This window comes from Tubulanus polymorphus, chromosome 2 (assembly GCF_964204645.1).
Source record: "Tubulanus polymorphus chromosome 2, tnTubPoly1.2, whole genome shotgun sequence".
Classification (NCBI taxonomy): Eukaryota; Metazoa; Nemertea; class Palaeonemertea; order Tubulaniformes; family Tubulanidae; genus Tubulanus; species Tubulanus polymorphus.
Window position 1 is genome coordinate 19,542,217 of NC_134026.1, and position 21,893 is coordinate 19,564,109.

Consider the following 21,893-nt stretch of genomic DNA (forward strand, 5'->3'; position numbering starts at 1 on the left):
AATAATCCCGACCGAAAATGAAGTCACAAGCGACGGCCGATGTAGATTAAAAACCCTTTCACGAGAGAACTGAACTACACCGACTTCAAATGCTCGCACTGATGCGCGACAGCCACAAATAATACGATGAAATCGTATATTTTGCAGCCATTTCGTAAATGTTGAATTGTCATATCGTATAATGGGCTTTCGTATCCACGTAGTTGGAATCGAATTAAGGATGATACATAGTATTGCGAATGTGTCGGCGAATTCGTTTACAGTTGAAATTACTCCGTGAACAGTATAGCCGAGTAATGACCCGTAGCGCAGCCCATAACTCGAAAACTATTATATTCGACTTTATTGCTTTTTTCTTTAAAGTAACGCCATCACGTAATTTTTCATTGATTGTGCGTGTGTGAAAACTCGACTGAAACGCGAGCGGATACGCGAGGCGGTCGACTGTCTTTGTTGTTGTCGATATATCGGCAACTTAAAATCGAATTTTGGTTCTGAAATATTTTTCAAGCCAGAGTAATTGCGAAGTAGCACTTGATGATTGCTCAAGTGTAATAGCAGTGTTTAAATTTCCCCATTGAAAATACATTATTTCTAAACGATTTTAATTTGAACGCAACCGAGAAAGCCGGCGAGTTGCGCGCGCGTAATCTTTTAAACTTGTGCCGTCTTCTCGGATATCGATCGATTTTCTATACATTGGACAATACCGCGTCCTACGTGCGCTACAAGTCAAAGCAACCGTTCACCAAAATTTGCATCCGTCTTCAATTGCGGTTTTGTGGAGATGGTCGATTTCCTCTTAAACCCGGAACAATATCATGTTCCAAACATCCGCACGATGTCGATATGGGTTTGAAGTTTTTCGCGCGCACATTGATATGGAAATGAAAACGTTGAATATAAAATATCGGCATATTTACCGACGTAAAAGCGCTGCTTCATGCGCACGAATCAAAACACGAAAACTTTCGAAACGAAGCAATTTTCATCGCCGTCGAAAATTTACGTTCGGCGAAAAATGCCAATATCTATATTATGATGATATATAGGGTGAAGGTTTTCCTGGTATAGAGTTACTGACCCCAAATAATCATCACCATAATGATAATGGATACCGATGTCTCTGTTATAATTCGTAAAACTATCATATTGTATTTGTTCGTCGAATTTTATGAGTATAACTACATTCGCCGTGACTGCTTTTGGATCGGATGGCATTATTGCGTATTGACAAGTTGCTATAAATTCCGCTTAGCAGTCGTAGCTGTAGTCAGTCTGTCAGTGCGTGTTCAGCCGTTGCCGAGGCTCGCTTGCACTGGTGCGGGGCGGTAAGCAAAACCGCCGATGGATTTCTAAAAGACGGCCACGCGCGCGCACGCATTTCGCTCGGTGGGCCTTTACGGACTGGCTCGTCTTCACAATGCTCAACAGGTTAAGATGATCTTCAAGCGCGTTTGTCGTCGTGAAAGTCCTTTCATTTGTGATCTTCCTACGAACGCCGCTCTCTTCTAGATTTGTATTACAAACTTATGATATCGCATTGTATATATACCACGAAACACATATATTTCGCCGTGGATTCGCGGGATCGAAATTTGGATTAACGCTTATAAAGTTCCAAACGGTCGTATCTGGATAAATATCGTAACAAGGTGAGCTGTAATTGAAATAAATGCATGAGCATATCTACGTTGATTAGTTCATCGGCCTTTGCTGATTTCACTCATTGTTCCGTTGAATCCTCGGCTAAGTATTTCTCATTACAGTAAACGAGATTAATTGCAGAAGCCATTTGATAACTATTAATCATTACTTTGTCGTCTGATGTTCTGTTCTGCATTATTAATATGACGAAGACAAATTTTCAAATACGTACGAAAAAATCTTTATCCAGATATTATGATCGGGACACATTTTTAGCGTCAAAATAGGGCATTGGATATGAAGACTGGGTTTCAGATTGTTAGATTGTTTTATACGTCCAATTAGACGTTTGTCAGACATTTTCACTAGTCTTGCCTGTGCAACTGTCTTCAAGATGAAAAGCTGAAAACATGAACGCTTAACAAAGAACTAAAACACAAATAGTTGTTTTTGTTATTAGAAATTCTTTAGTCATCACCACAAATCTAACACTCTATGTTTCAATTTGGGTTAGCGTAGCCCTGAATTAGGACACGGATAAGTAGCCGATATTAGGACGTGTAAGATATAGCAAAAATACATCCTTTTCAAGAATATCGTTTTAATGTTTTATTTATGTCGCGTCGCAGCCTGACGTCGCGTTGGTTGTGAAAACGGGGTCGTGAACCGGGCGGCAACAATCACAACGAAAGTGTTTCCTAATGAAAGTTATATTAGTTCGATAAGTCGCATTAGCGACCGGTTAATTAAAACACGACTGTATGGCGGTTTAACAGCTCCATAACTGGCAAATTAAGAGCGAATGCGCGTCGTTAATCTGTTATTGGAAGGCCGCCGGTGGACGCGGGTCGTGATCTTTGAACGAGCTTCAAGGTAATTGTACAGGAAATAAACGGGCGTTAACGTGTGGAAATCGGTAATAAAAACTGCGCCATATGTAACATTCTCGAGCGGCTTTCAATTTCTGACGTTGGTTTAGATAAAATCGGACGCCGGGTGCGAGGAATGACACTTTGAACCCGGACCGGAGATTGTTTACAAAACCGAATTGAAGCGCGTTAGTAGGATAGGTGACGTTTGTGTCACGATAGCCGCGTTGAAGGCTATGATAGCCGGTTGGGGAAGGACACTTTTAAAAGAGATTTTTATCACGGCGATATCGCGCTGAATGTTCGCCCAATCGGAGCTCCCCGAAGATTCAAATGTCAATGAAATAAATTTCGGATAAATCTCATTTCATCCAGCATAAATCCTATAACGAAATCGCGCGATCCCTCGGGAGCGACGCTCAAATTGATATTCAAGTTGGTTAGGAGGTTTTTTTCTCAATGATATCGAACGTTTAGCGCGGTCACGTGATGAGGGTGTAATAGATTGTCGTCGCTTTGATCGTTCCTGTCGGTATCGAAAGTCAGAGATGTCGAAAACGACGAGACTCATAGAGATAAGCGTCAGTTACAGCCGACGCCGTTTCCGGTTGCAATCGGTTTCCCAGCGGGGCATAACAATGGAATTGCATCAACACTGAACTGGTCCCCTCCTCCCCTCCCCCTTACCCGTATTCGTGGGCCAAATTTTAACAGAATGAAGATAACTTCATGAGAAGCACCTGCCTCAAAATAGGCACAATATAGATTCTATCACATCATGTATAAATCTAACATAGGCCAATATTAATCAGCTGGATGACAGGATTGGTGACAGCTCATACTGCATAGTACGATTTAGAGGGAGCTGCAGTGAAAACATGCAGGGCAGTTTCTGATCACACACACAAATCTAGTCCGTTCTGAAATTAAGAACGAAATTGGAACGGTCTAAAATGGAACGGACCAATTCGGAACGGACTTTTGCTAGGGTGAACGCTTGGTTCGATTTTTAAATCGGAACGGGCCAAATTTAGACCGTTCTAAATAACGTAGTGTGAACGTGGCTAATACGAGCCTTCATTAGGCATTAAGCCAATTTATTCCTGTGCGCGATTATACTTTCGCCTATAAAAAGGTGACCGCGATGGAAAAATGCCGTAACGTAGGTAATTAGCGACTCCTCTTGTACACCGTGGCGCAAGCGAGCAACACGATCCTTGCCATGCAATATTGTCTGACCACTTTCCAACATTAGTGGGTCGTAGAGCGCGCTAACCCTGAAAAAAATCCGATCAAGTGCTGCAGCGGCACTTCTCGCGCGCTGAAACCGTTTATATGTCAACGTTGGTCTTGTGTTTCATATCATCTGCCTAACTTCATTTCACCATAATGTGTTTTCCGATATAAAAGCTATGCCATCTCAAATCGCAATTTTTCGGCTCAACGAAATGATGTAATTGTATCCGTATACTATATACTCGTTAAACGACCTGCAAATGTAATGAAATCTAATAGAATGTACGAATTCAAACAAAAAATACTTATGGTCATGTATAGCTCGGATAATGAGTGTACAACGGTGTCGCCCGGTTCGTCCGGTTGAGTCATCTGCGATATTTTTGGTTGAAGTAATATATTACGCTCGCCTGGGCCAACTTCGGTTTTAGTAGCTAGTCGACTAGTCGTCGGAGCAAATAACCGAACGCACTATAGTTCGATCGTAACGTATTTCACAGTGTCGGCCATCTTGAACCTAGGTCCGAGCTATAGCGACCGTGCTCAATTCTTGCTCAATCCGTGCTCAATGGTCGACCATTTCCGGACCATAGTTCCGACAAAACGGACATTCGGTTTCATTTAGATCGACTATAGTCGACTAACTCCGATAATCGAAGTTTGCCCTGCTCGTCGAGCGAGCCATATTCCACCAATCGGACACATCAGTGATATCACGTGATTATTGATGTATAGTGACGTGTATGCTTCAAGATGATCGCATGTGATTGGGTGTAGAGATTTCGGTAAATTCGTTCACTGCCATCGGTGAAAAAGCAATTGTCTGCCTTGCCTAGGCGAACCTCAGTTTTCTTAGCTAGTCGACTTGTGGTTGGCACTGGTTTTACCGAACGCGCTTAGTTTGATCAACGCATTGCACAGTGTCGGCCATCTTGAGAATTAGGTCCGACCTACAGCGATCGCGCTCAATCCCGTGAGGTCGACCATAGTTCCGACCTAACCGACTTCCTAACCGGTTTCATTCGTATGTTTATAGTCGACTCATTCCAATGCCCGAAGTTTGCCCTAGCTTCATTGTCACCACTCAGTCGGGAATACGACTGCGTATATTGACTTCTAAGCGTGACTGTTCTCGTACGGAGAAACCGAGACGTCCTAATGATTCCACATGTATTCCAATCATTTGGATTTCGAGGGGATCACTTTCATTGTTTTACCAGTTTGTCACAATTAGTTTTTTTTGGATAAAGTATACATTGCTGAAACGCACCTTTCAATTTCCTAATTCGACGCATTTTGTGTGTTTACAAAACTGATAGTGCATGTGCGCATGATGTAATGTTTTGTGTTCGCGTGTTACGTCTCGTTCCTCCGGGAAATATGCGGATGGACCGGTATATTTTCTCCGCGGGCTTATTGTTGGAAAACTCGTTATTAATTATCGGCGATATGACGAACTATTTCACATACACAATTTAGTGGCGTGCAGAAATATATGTTGGGAAAAAAAATTCCAGAAATTAAGATCCCACAAGAATACATAATATATCAGTATTTCCGGGCCGATTACCGAAACAATATTGAGGCTCTATTCAAACCACTACTGCATGGATGCTATAGCTGCTTGTGTAAAGCCCAAAGGTGTTTTTGAGTCAACATCTAGTATGAAGGTGGTCGGGAATTGGGCCTAGTCCGTGTTGTGTTTAATATACCGTCCCCACCGAGCATACTGGATGGTGCCCACTAACGGTGGGAACTAATTAAAGGCAGGTGATGGGAAACGTGCCATCACCACGCTCACCTTCAATCAGCTTCGGTCGGGGCTTCAAAGGGCTAATCGTTCGAACATAAAATGCACCAAACAACGTGACCATTTTTTATGTGCTGATCCTCATTCGAGGTAACCAACCTTCGATCCATCTTATCTATTTCTCTCAAAGCATTTGCGTATTCGATGAACCATTTTTGTTACCTAAATGCTGACCAAGAAAAAGCAACTACTGAACTGTTGGCTCGACTCCGTGGCGCTGTGACGATTATCGCATCACTGACAGGTTTCCATTTTGTTTAAAGTCGAGAGATAAATCATTCGGCGATATCATCATTTATTTCCCTATACAGCTACAGACAGCGCCTTGTAGCTAACCATTTTACAGCTTTTGAATTTCTCCAATATAGATGCAGCTTGATTTCTATGGATCGTCTCTCGATCTTTTTCTCTTCTTTGCCTCACGATTCATCGTCGTCGTTCCACTTTTTATCTCTCTCTCTTGAAAATTTGTCGTCTTACACGAGCCATGCTGTTGGCTTGGCTCTTCGCTTCACGCGTCGGTGGTCGGAGCCGTCGGATGAGGTGAACTTGATGATATTTTCCTTCACGTTTCGTCCACGGGGTTATATACGATAATGGAGCCTATGCGCGTTTTTTACTACGCCTTGATGTCAGAAAATCGAACATCACCAGACGATATCACATCATTGTCATGCACATGATGACGATCTTTTATGGCCATTATTGTACGCAAATTTGTATTGCGCCAGTCCACTATGGAGTGCCGTTAATTGATGTAAAATGTCTACACTCTAGGAATGTATATTTACCACTACGGTTTGTCCACAGCGATCGTCTGTTTGCCTGTTGGAAACTGGTTTATGTCACGTAAAAATATTCTACGAATATATATCAATAGTTGAGTAGCAGCTGTAGTCAATTTCGTCTATGTTTTCCGTTATCTTAATCAGCGCTGTCCATTTTCTAGAGTATAAGTCGGCACGCAGAATCCCTGGACAGACGAATTATCGATGGATGATACTGGCTTTCCGCGGACGGACAATAGCCGCAATTATCATTTATCATCTGGACAACTGCGGCTGTTTCTCTTGTAAATGTAATTAGTTTCTCTTTTTTTCTAATTTATCGCAAACATGGAATTGATCGGCGCGTAAAAAATACAAACACCACTGGCAGTGCCGGTAAATGTCTCCGGCCGAGCGGATCAATCATGTTCTTGGCTTCGTGCGCTTTCACTCTGGCCTCCGTCTGACAAGGTGCTTGAAGCGGTTGGAGACGGAAAATACGTCAACTGACTACACGACATCCCGTTGCGTGCGCAAATATACACAGTCGTAAAAACTGTCAACGCTTTTTTTGAAAAATAATTCATCATCTCCGATGACATCTTTACGTCTTAGTCTGATGAATGTTCTTAATTAGTGAAATAACTTTCCTAGAATTGATTATCAATACGTTATATATAGACAGACCTGTAGCGCAGCCGCCATATCGATGCTACAACCGATTTTACCACCGATGCTGAGCACGGTCCAACGCTTTGAACAGTGGCCGATTTGCAATTCAAGTTAGCCGTTTATCAACAGCGTCGTTTGTCGTCTGTCATACATTATACCCTACCCCGTTCTACTGCCCGTGTGATGCAAACTTAAAATGGCTCATCAAGAGATCTATCCCGCTACTCAATCCACCTTTTCTCTTGCATCGGTGAGCAATGTAAAATCTCAACGTGAAATTTAACCTTCTTGCGTCGCAAGATCGTGAAGTAGGTTGAGATTGCGTTTCCGATTACTACAATAATTGCAATTCAAAACTACCGAGGAGGTTCTTCTTCTTCTTTTCTCGACTCTTCTCTCTCGACTCTTCTCTCTGCTACACGGGGAATAATAATGACGCAATGGATACCTTCGTAAACTTCGACGAAATATAAAATCGCTATAAATTTTCCATCTGCTAATGATTATGTGGTGATGAAAAAGCATTCATATTCAAATATAAATCATATTTCATCCCAGTAACTGAGCCGCTAGTTATAACGTCTAGAAAGCGCGCTGTCGAGACATGTACAATAAGTAACAACGATATTATTTATCAGGATTCATCGATAGGTTTAACAGGAGAACAAACGTTCGTTGATTAATGATCGTTCGATTTCTTTCGTGTCTGCCGCGTTATCGAAAACGTATACATACGTTTGATAGTCTGAGATGTGTTAAACTGATCTATAGCGAATCTGTGTTTGCTTTTTTTCAGGGCTCGGTGCTACCCCACGATGAACTCCACTGCCAAAGTCGACGACTTCAAACAATCACGACGATCGGAACAAGTCAGGAAATGTAAACAGTGCTGCAAGAAGTTCGTCGCCTTTCTGTTCTCGCACGTGGGCCTTTGCTGTCTGGTGGTCGCGTATTCTATCATGGGCGGCTTCGTTTTCATGCGCATCGAAGGTCCGCACGAATCACACGAAGACGGCCACATCGAAATTCGCAGAAAGTTCAACGTCGAACGAATCTGGGATTTAACCATACAGTTCAACGTGCTCTACAAAGAAAACTGGACGGCGGCCGTGGAAACGGTTTTGAAAGAGTTCCAAAACGACGTGTTCTACGCGGCAAAGGATAAAGGCTGGAACGGCGACGTCAAGAAAGACAAACAATGGTCGTTCGCTGGTGCGCTGTTGTACTCAGTTACCGTCATCACGACAATCGGTAAGTCCTGACTTTTACTTCCTGGACAACTCTTGTCTTGAGTGGAATTGCCAAATGGCTTGACAAATATTGTATAACATTATCACGTCATATCGGTCAAATTTTAACCCTTTTATAATTCTTTTTTTCGAAGGACTATATGAAAATACTCCTCTCTCTTCATACTTCTGCCTCCTCTACACTTCTTTTTAAGGCCGTTAAAATGATTTCCCAAAGGGAATACCAGCACCACTGCAACAAATTTGTATATTTCAAAATATTGAGTGTTTGAGAATAGTGTTTCTCCATTCAACTGAGCCAGTCGGCCGCCTATCTACCCTGTCACTTTAAAAAAAATCAAGATCACTAACAATAACAGACTGGCAGCTATAGAAATGAACTGCTTATAAAATATCATTGCATTTTACAAAATGACCCAGCCGATTAGGAGAAACTAGGTATTATTTTTGTTCAGCCATGAATTTCAAGACTTTTTAACTTAAGTATATACTCCGTAATGGGAAACTTATTACATGTATGAATAGAGTCAGGATAAATGACGACGAGGATTACGATGAGATCTTTATCTTCAAATTATCATCAGTTTGATAAATGAAAGTCTAACCCATTTTCGGACTTACGCGTCGGACGCAATATCGCGGCTTCTCACCAAAGCTCTACTGATTATACGTTGGAGGTTTTTTTGTAAAGCACATTAACACTAGTTAAATAAAAAATCACGATGATAATGGAAACCAACAAACCAACAAACATTGGTTTTCGCCGCAGAATGGAGCCTAACCCGGGCAAACCTGTATTAGATGATATTATACTGATTAGAGGCCATTCTCGTAATTCTTCGGTCGAGGGGGATACGCTCTTTTCCAATTAGAAAATGTGCGACAAATAGATACGTCAAAAAAATATCGTAACTCATAAAGAACACCACGAGACCGTTGAAATGGATTACTTATTAACATAAACGCATCCCGACACCACGTCCACGAAACTAAGCGCCCGTAATTCCGCCTAATTTTATGGTCCGATCACACGACATAACCATGTGAACTATCAAGAGACATTGGTAGTGTAAAATTCGACGAAAATATTTTTCGGAAAATCAATCGCAATTCCACACGTATGACGTCCAGGCTCCCATTACGCGACCAAAGGTTTGAAAAGAATCCGATGGCCTAATACGCCTATGTATCAGTAATCGTGGTAATGGCATAAAAAAAACTCACAAAAACACATAGATCTGTGTTACATGAATAAATATAGTTACATGATGAAAAATGATTTTTCCTTTTTCATTAGTGTATTTGGTGGGATGAGGCTATATAATCCATGTATATATTAATGAGTCAGGTCTGACTGGAGCTATTACCTAATGGGGAGTGCTATACGGTGGACATTCTCTGTTGTCAAGCATCATCTGAGCATTATGCGACAAAATACATAGCCGCTATTATGCTATGCATGAGCGTTATATATACCTGGTCTCATCTGAATTGTAGGCGATATTCCCTTACTTCGCTAGAGCGTATTATGTTTGCACGAACTGTTTGAACGATTTGATTTTTTTCTATATCTGAGAACGTGTTTGAGCATCTGTCACCGAACGATAATGCCTATTGAATCCGGCACCTGCCCCCTCCGGAGAACTCCCGAGCGTATTAGAAAAAAAATAGAACATATGATAAAATCGTTTTTTCGTGAAAGATATATATCATACATATATCGAAACGGCTCACACATTCGCCTACGTACGTAGGGTTTAGCTTGGCCTAACCATGGACTGTAAAACGAATCGTTTTAGATTCCATGGCCTTACCAAATGCGCATGGAAAATCAAAAGTAAATCACTAGTAGAGGTCAATCTTTACTGCTAAGTTGAAAAAATATTGTAATGATAGTAATAATAATCCAATAATGATAATTAATTCAGCCTAGAATCCATATAGAATATAAGCTGTGATGAACAAATGGGTTTGAGCTTAGATTTAAAAACATCGATTGAAGGACTTGATTTAATTGGACTAGTTTCAGTATTCCAGAGTACTGGGGCAGAGTACGCGAAGGCTCTTTTGCCGGCTGAGACTAGATTAAAACACGGGGAATGACTAGCTGGGATTGTATAAAAAATCCAAAAATATCCTACTTTTACATTTTCTATCAAAGACCAACCGCAGGAATTACACTTTCCACTTGCCCGTTATAGTGATGAAATTGCGTATCAATTGCGTACTGTCCGACTTCGATCGACTTAATTAACTTGATATTTTGAATTATTAGAGCTATCATGGTCGTGAATAGCTCTTTATTTCATTTTTGGTTAAGATCTATTCAGATAATGAATTGGTTTATGGGGCTTTATATTAGGTAGGTAATTCGGGTTCTCTCGGATTTGCCGATGTACATATTAGCCGATACGTATTCAGCTGATGGTGTAATCAATCCAAAAGAGACGAATCATAAGTGGTATTATTTTCCAGTTGCTAATACTTCTGTTTTGACGGACCTTAATAATCAATCTTTCTCGATAGCTTCTGTCAGCGAAAAAAAAATATTGATGGTTCTTATAGACATGTCGCATTATTACAGCGAAAGAGATCAAATACTAAATTGAATATGCGCGTAATTTGGAATATGTTGACATATCTCATCAGCATCGATACTCGAGCCATTTTAGATGCGTTTTCAATAAATCTGCATTGGATCCAGACTAGACCTTCAATCTTGATTTCTTTCTGATGGAGCAGTAATAGGAACAGGCGAAATCCTTTATATTCAGATGAATTTGACGGCGGAAAGTTACTTGAAAATGCTGTAGGATATATGCAGTAAATATTGTCATTACATGATGCCTACTCGCTGCCTCGGCTTCCACGTGTGCGATGGACTCCGCGCTTGTGCGTATGAACTTACCTTTTCGAGGTAACGGGTTTGCAATTAACAAACAGGATTGATTCATATCGAGGAAGCATCTTAGATTACTCGAAAAAAATGAAGTGAGTGAAATTTAAAAAAAAAGGTCTTTGCGCGTGCGTGTTAGGAAGCCAGGATTCGAAACGTTACCCATAACCTGGCCTGGCTTTAATGACCCAATTTGACCAGCTCCCCGTGAAGAGTCCATCAAGGAGGGCAGGGGTGGGTCCAGTGGCAGACTTGGACGTGAGCACAAAAAAACTGAAAAAGGAAACAAACTGTTTTAAAGGCTAAATTCGGAAAATGCTATTTTCAATGCAATTTCCAGGCACAAGAGTCACATTGAAATGGAAACAAAAGGGTACAGGAAATTGTGGGAAGTCTAGACATGTTTGTTGTGAATACTACATTATAGATATATACATATACATAGAAATATATGTATATTGTCAATACGACCAGACCAGAATGTGTTTGAATTATTTTACATTATGATGCATACATTTGCTGCAGCTTCTGTGTTGAGCGCGTTCTTAACCAGGTGCACGGTGGACTCGATTACATGATGGAAAAATTGAAAATACGTACAAACTGTGCATAGTGCTACAGGCGTTCGCAATCTGCATTTTTTTCTTATCAAATCTGCATACACTAGAAAGAGAAAATTACGGGTACTTGTGTCATCCCTTATTTTTCGAAGCCCATTGAATAACAGTCTTCGGAAAAACCAATGATACCAAAAATTCTAGCCGTATGTATTTCGGTCGACGAAACTCTTTTAGAATTCATCTTACAATATTTCTGTAATATTCGACTAATTCGGGATAGTGAGTCTGTATTGATTTCTAAGATGAGGCTTAGAACACACGTTGATAATGAAACCCATAATTGAAATGTTGTAACGGCTCAGCGTATTTTCATATGTTTTATCAGCTTTTGTTTACTCTGTATATTACGTAAAGCGACACGAGCCTTTTGTGAAATTAATCCTATTAAGCCGTTTTGTACGAGAAACAAAACATTATCATTATTAAAGATGATCATTTTTATTATTGCTATCGTCATTAAAACCTGTTTCCTCTGATAGATTGTTTATGCAATGTTCATTATTGCCAACGCTGAATGATATAAACGCGTCGTATATATACGCGTAATTTTTGACGGAGCGACCAACTTCGCCCGATTAGAATTCGATTCGTAACAATTTATCCGTACGCGACTACCCATCGAGGAATTGTTAACGCAATTAATCGTATAATTTCTCGGGTTTAATCGTTCGCGTCTCCCCCAAGCGCTGGTTGATACAGCGAGTGCGGAGAGATCTGTAGAATTTGACAGCTGGTTCGAATAATTCAGTGTGGTAGATTAGTCAATGAATCGATTAGAGTGAAAAGTTGTTTCGCAAACTTGGTTCCGATTTTGTTCGTGATCGGAGACGAATTTGCATTTCCGTTTGATTATTCTATACCCTATGAATAGTACGCACGTTCCCGCTCCAAATATTACCCAGCCCAAAAAAATCTAATACTAGATACTATTCAAATTCACTTAGTATGTATGAACAGGTCATCAATGTTTGTATGTGAATCCCAAAAATGTATCGCTGTCGCAATAATATACACCTACGTGTAGGCATGGACGTATAAATCTAGACGTCTGATCTCTAGTTTAAACGTCCACTCTGGCGCCTCATCATATTGGACGACAAGTGCGAGCCGATTGAAGGCAAGAAACCATTTAAATTCAGATGAATTACCTTATCCTTTCCCAATCCCTCCCGCGGCAGGGATTCGAACCTGATGGCATCGAGATTGCCACCGAATGAAATGAGTGTAGCCATGCCATCAGGTTCTAATCTTGCTATTTTGTTACTATTCCTATGACTGTTCAACGAATACTGGATATATGTACATTCAATTCAATTAAATTCAATTCAAAATTTATTGCAACCGTATAATAACAAAATTACAAAGGAAGGACACGGCAATAAAATATAAATGCAAAGAGACACTGACAAATGGTAACATAATAGGAGAGAGAAAAACATCTATTTACAAAGAACGCATTGGAATAGTACAAACAGGCGATTACTTATGTTAATCACATTTGGATAAAAGCTCATTTACAAGATTACAATCAACGAAAACAGTAAAAAAGACGAACGATTACTATTAATTATCACGTTTAAGTATGAGATCGTTTACAAAGTTGAAAATAATCTTAGCACTTTCTATGTCCCCGCCCCCTGTTAACAATATAAACTTTAGTATTTCCGGGGCGTCAAGATGCTGAAAAGAAGGGACAATCAGGGAAATTGAATGGAAGTGGAGGTTTCTAATATGGGAGAAGCAAGGGCAGTGGGTAATAAGGTGTTACTCGTCGTCGACTTTGTTTAAGTCGCAGAACAGACAGAGTCGTTGTTCGGCAGGGGTCGTATGGGACTTATAGCATTTTTGTTTAAACGCAACCCCCAATTTATCGACTATTATGCTTTCTTGCCACCAAATTTAACAGACAACATCGAAATTTGAATCAATCGTTTTTGCTAGATGCAATGTCACAGTCCAGAGGTTGGGTAATCATATCACCAATAAATCGATTCTGATTCACCAGGTACAGGGGGCTTTTAGCACCGACATCACCGTAAAAAAATTGCCTGGCAATTCGTACTAACACCAAGACAATGCAGAAATCCGTCGATTGTCATTCAATCCTATTGGATTACATCCTATCCAGCATTTACGGATATAACGTATTTTGATCACTCGCTTCGAGTGCCTCAGTTCGAGTGGGCCTCTCTAATCGATCCGCCGGCGATAATCGGTTGTGTTTCGCGACTAGAACAATCGAATGGCTGTATTTTTCTAGCATTTTTCTAGCAGTAAACGCCGCGGAGTATCGGCGTCTAGTGCGTAAACTATGACTTCGGCAAACGACTTTACTGGGCGTAAAAAGTGTCAATTAATCTCAAGTAGGCCATTTACGCGCCCGATATATAAACATAATTTACACAGATTGCTCTCCAATATCCAAATAGTTACGATTGAAAACTCGAGAGTTTATAAATTACGCATCATTCGCGCTATATATATGTATACTCTAGTGTTGTAACGTATACATAGTATTCGTCGGGGCTAGTATTAATACTTCAGAATGATTACTCCAAGGTCGGGTACTTTTTAATTCAGTTAGATAATGGTAAGACAGGGGCGGATCGAAGGGGGTTGTAGGGGGTCTCGTACCCCCTACTCCGTGTTAGAACATTTTCTGATAGTGAAATCAATCGTATTTATGATGAAACTGACCACAATTTTAATCTTAATCGATTGCTGTTTCGGTGTCCGCCAGAAATTACCGTAGGTAATGCACGATTATTTCAAATTTGATCGTCAAATTTCAGGAGAATTTGTCATTGAAATATGAAGAAGATTGTATCTGGGCAAACACGCGTTTGACCACCCTCTGCCCAAATTCCTGGATCCACCCCTGCAAGATAGCTGCAAATGGAAGTAACTTAAGAACAATGGTTCTAAATCAGGATATACTTTTTACTGTCTAAAACATTATATAAATCAACGTTCAAGTACTTGAAAAAAAAACGTAACCATTTACATCAACGCATATGCCGTATAATTTTCCCCCGATTAATCAAATTGCGTCGTATTTGATAAAAAAATGGTAATTTGTATTATTAGATTAATATCAATGACCTACAATGGAATAAAAGAGCATTATGCAATACGCTATATGGCGATAGTTAGTCGTTTTACAAGCCGATGTTTATCACGACACGCTTGGTCGTTAAAAGTAAATAGCTCGCATCGATCGTATACTTTTTCGCGTATACTGCTCGATCAAATTCAGCAGAGTAAATATTGACGCGGGTCTCTTCAAATCTCATGAAAAATTAGACTTCTTGTTTACCGAGGAACAATGTGTTACACACGACGAAATCTGCGTCGAGATTAAAATCGCCTACTGATATCGGGGGAACCGCTGAATCCATTTCCGGAGACGGCACGTTTTCGTTGTTGAAATGATAGTTATAGAATCAAGGCCGTGAATCTTGTCTGAACGGTTGAACATATCGCCTGCTTTAGTATCGCGACAGGCATCTGCTTCCAATGTGCGGTGATATTGGATTCTTTTCACAATGTCGTTTGGCTTTCCCGAGTATTTTTAGTCGATTTAATCGCTGTACAAGGGCATTCTTCCACGCAGGGAGAAACACCGATCTAAACCCTGTAAATGTAGCGTGTTACTAGGGAAGCAATGGACGCGGGATTGGTCCATTTTCGAATTTCGTTTGGTCATTTATCGATTTTAAAGCCAATACACCGAATAATAACCCATTGCGACTAAGATAATGCAATTTTGATCGTCAGCTGATGGTACGAAATATAGGAATAAATAAATGACTTTGGTGTCGCTGGTATTGAATTAACAAATTCCCGCTGGACTCTCCTACATTGAAGTGAGACATAATAGTAAAAGCCGACGTTAATGAACACTTGTTTCATGAAAGTATTTATTTCTGATCGAGATGGCTTTACTGGTCTTGGTGTGTGTGTGCTGATACTTGTTGTATTTCTCCGGTGCATTGGCCGAACATAAGTAGTGAGCACCCCGTCGAGGCTGTATGACGACGTGCAATAAATTGATAATGTCCGAATGCCGAGGTCAAAATCGTAAAATATCACGCATAACAAATTCTGGATGGTGATCATTGCTCAGAATTATTTCAATTTCTAGGTTGATTTCTCATAAACTGAATTATTCGAATGAATTATTCAAATCAATAAGTTGGTGCGAAATGTGGTCTCGTGTAGTTTCTAAAATGGTGATAATGATCAAAATCATGTCGTTGGTATATAGTGCTTTCCTCTAAGGTGCGTGTTCATCGCGCATCTCTGATGAAATTGATCCGTCAAAGAAGAGTCGCCTCGTGCATATAAACAATGAATTTTGAGACCTAGATTTCGAGAGTGGTTCCAGTTTTCGAAATTTCAACGACGCGCGCCAGCAAGTATATCTCCTTCATTTTGAAGCGGACACGAAAAGGCTATTCAACAAGTTTCAGCAAAGTTTATCTTACATGCTCCATATTTTACCCAAAAAAAATTCTTTAAGCACAGCTGTCATACATTTTCATCAAAAGGTGGCCAAAAAGATGGCCATAATACCAGAAATAATTTCACAGGACTTTTCGTAGGTACATAAATTAGTATAGATATGATACCATCACGCTAATTTAAAATATATATCTTATATCAAGAAATATATAATACATATCATACATATACTATAAAGATAGTACGAGATCGTACGTGAAAATCGCTATCGAGAGAAAAAAGAGGGATAAAATGCAATGTGGGCCTAACAGGTAGCGAATTTAATATAGGGGTATTTCATTGTTATGACAGTTTATCTTTAATACAGTTAAACTGTTACAAAAATGAAACAACGTCGTATTAAACGGGCTTCGTAATAATCTCAGCTGGGAAATTCTGGGCGAACTTCGGTTTTCGTACCTAGTGGTCCGATAACCGAAGATGGCCCTGGAAATCATCGTGATAAACGCGTTTCGTCTTAAACAGATTCAACTGTATAACGGGTGTCGAGCCGTTTCTTATACCTTTCCGTATTAAAAGTACCAGAAGTGCAAATAGTACGGTCGCCTGAATAGTAAAATTCTGAAAAGTGTTTAAATCTTATATTTAAGAAAAAATAGATAGATCCAAATAGATGTTTACTTCAAAAAACGAATACTCGGTCGAATGATTAAGTAACGTCGTTAGAACAGCGTAGACTTCTCAAATCCCATAAAACTACGACCGAGAAAGAAGCAATCACGGCGAATCAGAGACGACTCAATATATTTTGCTTTATTCGTAAGGGCACAATGAGTTTACTTCAGACATGGGGTGTTAATTTGATTAATACGATCGACTTTAAGCCCAAGACAAACTTATGCCGATCTGATTGATGATAATGGCTTTGCACATCAACGAGTTAGTACGATAAAGCGCCGTCAATATCGCTTATCTCGCATAGCTGGCTTAATACTCGAAACCGTTTAATGAACATAGAAAATCTCATTATCTATCCATCAGCGTTTTATTTATCGTGCAGTTGAAATAAATAACTATCGAGTAATGTTTCGCCATTGAAAAATATTCCGAATGCAAATGCTTGGAGTCACTCAGCACTATCGAGGGAACGCGCCTGAACGTCACTTGGGCCGCCAAGCTCAAGTGGCTAACTGAACTAACAGGAAAACTAACTTGAAAGTTTATTGACGCCTTGGCCTATATTGTTTGTCAAAAATAAAATATTATTATGTAAATCATATAATATCGAGGATCAATGTCATTATTATAACATTGTTACTCAAGTTATTTTGGATTTAAACATATCGATGATTGAATTGAATCGAATTGACCGGCATCCAGTCTAGTCCCAATATATATTGATGACGTAGTGCACATCCTCTTGAAAATAATTATCAAAATCTATTAAAAAAATAAGAGTTATGAAATATATTTGATCACAAAATAAACGCGAAAATTTACAATTGACTCGCACAGAATCCCTTGCACGGGCCTAATACTAAACTATGCCGAGAATGAAATGAAATGTTCACTCTAAATTCCCGAATAAATATCACTATATTCACTGACTCAGATTCATAAACTGTACTCGGCGATTTCATTATTATCATCAGAAGGTGGCGGACGTAATATTTAGTTGTTTTGAAATTCTATAATAGATTTTGATCGTTTTTCAATTCGGTCTGCGTGGAATATTATCCAGCCAAAATTGATATAAAGCGCTTTCGTTATTATGCACTGTGTTTGCTCTTAAACAAAACGTCGCTTCGCTAATAGCTTTTAATGCCTGACTTCTATTCCTGTCAAACAGTGACTTACAGACTCTATTTACTGTGGGGTCTACTGCGATTTCACATGTTCAGACGTTTCTCTTTGTCCTAGTGCACTCTACACGTATAACTACGTATCGGCTTTAAACATTTTAATATAGCCGAACAATTTGTTTTTAAACGATCTTAATTATCGGTTCTATTTTGTTCGATGAATTAAAGTGTTAATTCATGGGCTGAAGTATAACCGCGTGAAGTTAACAGAAAAGTACATTCAGACGTTGTGAGACGATGTCTGATGGAAGTGATTTCCTTCGGATAAAGACGGGCGTTCGAAATGGGCGAATTTTCTCCGGAAGTGTCTAACGAGCGTTCGAACCTATTTCGGTGGGGGATGGATGCAACAGAACTAACATAATGTGACGTATTCGTTACACTTTATAAAAAAAACCCGGACATAAACGCCAGAAATGGGAGAATCCCTCGGGTATTAGCATCATTATCCATTTAAAAAATAGAATCACAGGTCGTAACGTTTACTATTCAAGCCTGCGCGCAGAACATTATTGCCGGCTGTAAAAAGGTGCATCGCATATAATATTTACACAGTCGGCTAGAGCTCGTGCAATAACTGAATAGTAAACGACTGTTGAAGTACTATCAGGAGATACAAACGATGAGCGATTAACGGTACACGATTGTATGTTTGGAAAAAAAACCTGACGTGATCTGTCGTGTATTTACAAAAAAAGATCAAATACTATATAGACATGCGGACGACACAAATCGCTCATCGCTCGCAAAGATAATTTTTAAATTGATAGAAATTTCTAACCGACTTAACTAATGTTGGCTTATGAAAATGCTTTTTCAAATTGATTTGTAGCTCTTCGGGGAATTAACGCCAGATTTAGCGGTTAACTATGCTGGGAATTGATGAATTATAATTTTCTAGTTTGGTTGCTTTAAATATTCATGAACATTGTGAAATTTTCGGCATATTCGACAAATATACAGTTTATTCAATGCGGCTTTTGACCCCGTAAAAACCGTTACAATAATGTTTATATATACAAACATTGATACTTTTGATACCTACTAAGCGTTTTTAAGGGTTCAGTGTGAGTAGATGCGCACAACGTCATCAATTTCGGTGTTTCAAAATAACAAATACGATTATGAATTTTTGCGGTTATTTTGTAATTGAATATATTTCATTACTCTTATTTTATTATCGATAAATTCTGATGATTAATTTTGAGAGGATAGCTAACGTCATTTATCCATCCGGGCTAGACTGGTTGCCGGTCAATTCAATTCAATTATCGATATATTCAAATCTAAGATAACTTCATTGATCCTCAATGTGATATATATAATTTACTTTGTATTATTCATTGTCGATAATATTACGCGATATATGTGTTTTTTTTTCATGGCGTTGATAAACTTTCGAGTTAGTTTTCTTGTTACTACGATAAATTCATCGATACGTGTAGTGCTTCACGATATCGGCGTTGCCCGTAGAACGTTATAAACTACGATCGCGAACACTTTATACTATTTTATGGGCAATTATTCGTAGCATTTCCCCATATGCAGATTGCTATAAACTCCGTGAAATAATACACTGATAAATCCCGTATGTATTGTGGTGTAGTCGACGAAGACTGTATCGTCGTTTCGGCGACGAACTGTAATTCAATCCTGTCAGCACACGAGTCACCTGAGACCAGTCACATCGTCTGGTAAATTCATTAAACAACCTCCTCCAAGTTATGTCGATTTTAACGCATATTTATGTCTTATCGGAGTTCTAATTAAGAACTTTTAGCGCTCAATTCATATAGGGCCTACTTAAAATCATCCATGAAATACTAAAATTGATTCAAAATACTCTTCGATCGATTTCGGTAGGTGTGATGAGTTTGTAAGGGACACCAACTCAAAACAAATCGAACGAAATCTACCAATTAGATAAATAACCGGTACAATCCATTTTTTTAAGATCGAGAAGAGACCATGATTCAAACGTGCGTTTTCGAAACGAAAAATCGATTTTTAGTTTACGAAACTTTAAGCAATATTCCGTGTTTTTGTGCTTTGGTTTAAATTTGTAGATTCTCTCATTCGACTATTCCATATATCAATCAAATTCTCAAATCATTGGGACATTGAAAACGGGCGAGCTCAAAAATTAATACGGGCTCAAATTCCAAATAGAATGCCTTGGTGTATACCCGATCAGTAAACTAGAAAGGGCTTTACTGATCTAAACCAAATCCCAAAATATATACGTAATGATATTTGAATAGAGGTATAAACTACCTATATGGAAACAGTTGATTAGCATGATCTGTAAACCATGGTTGGTGGAAATGGATGAAATGATCTGTTGACTCTGTAGTTGTAGTTATTATAGCCATCTATGGTATACAGACCATTCTAACTAAATGACTAACTAGAATGGCATACGTTGAAAATCGACAAATGATAGGCTTTCGATGGGCTACTTATATACCTATCTCTATATTTTTGACAACTGTGATTTTGCAAAACAAAAACTCTGCCTGTTGTACTTCTCATTCTTGTGTATGGGATCGTAGGCGTTTGACGGTTCGTAGGCTTTTTAATGACCATACAACAAGTTGCGCAGCATCGATACGTCTGCGTTCGCCTGTTGCAATTCCATTGTCATCGTATCGCACACTCGTGTATCGGCATTTCGTCGGCCGCTTTTCGTATATTGCTATATTCGTCAGAGGAGTACTCGTAAGGTATTTACAATGCATTCTCATCGGATATTGCTGATGCTGCAATCGTATTGAATGGCTGCGCACCGCAATGAAGCGGTACACTTTACAAAAACCCTATTATCCAGGGTGCCATTCGTGTAATGCACGTATTCTATATATATTTCAGGTGTAGGCCAAAATAAGATATCTAATAGCGATTTTCGAACTGAAAATTCCCGATCTGCACAATATTACGAGTTGACAGTTTTCATGTTTGCTGCAGTTGATAATCGAGAAGTATTTCAAATTTTCCATCATCATTCCGTTCATTTTCATTTTCGTAGGCGCCATTAATGACATATTGGGCCTACGCGAGTGGAATTTGATAGTTATGATTAAAATTCTGTTTTAAGTATACACTTCTTTTGCGTAACAAAAACAACAAAACTGATCTTGACTTTTGAGATCACACTCGTCTTCACGCTGAACCCTCAGACTTGTGTGTTGAATTATTCAACATCCCTCCAGACAAATTCAGACATTATAAATATTGATCTCACCAGAAAAGTGTCGAAGTATGTTGCCACTGGAAAACGGCGACGAAAAGACCGCTTCGTCGATACGGGAATAATCAGACCTGCAGACAGATTCCAAATATTTTAAACATTTATCTCACCGAAAAGTGTTGAAGTGTTGTCACTGGAAACGGCGACGAAAAAGACGGCTTCAACGATACGGGTGTGATCACATCTACTGTCTTTCCTGATTAGACAATTTTGGGGCGGTACAACCTTTCGGGAACTGCCGGGTGTAGTGTCTCTGCGAGAAGATACCGACTTAGATCATCGCGTAAGTTAGAACTTCTATAGAGGCTATGCGAAAAAAATCGGCAAATAGAAGAAAACGTAAACGGGAAGAAAAAATTTGAAAAGTTTTCCCGGTGACAGGGCCGCACGTGATTTTTTCTTACTATCGACCCGATTCAACTACAACACGTCGCATCGCATTTATGAGATACATCGCGCTGGACTGAGCAGATATTGGAGAATTGACCAAATCATCATTTCTATAATATAAGTATGGCACCGAATTAATAAATTGCATACAATGCGCTTTTAT

The 21,893-nt window shown here is 39.4% G+C and overlaps 1 protein-coding gene across 1 annotated transcript in view; it reads left to right on the forward strand.

The window, feature by feature from the left end:
* The first annotated feature begins 7,816 nt into the window (after positions 1–7,816).
* The window catches only part of LOC141899005 (potassium channel subfamily K member 18-like), a 38,465-nt gene continuing 24,388 nt past the window's right edge, over positions 7,817–21,893 (forward strand). The window contains exon 1 of the mRNA XM_074785155.1: positions 7,817–8,252. Coding sequence (XP_074641256.1) covers positions 7,817–8,252 — 436 coding nt within the window. The remainder of the gene's footprint in view (positions 8,253–21,893) is intronic.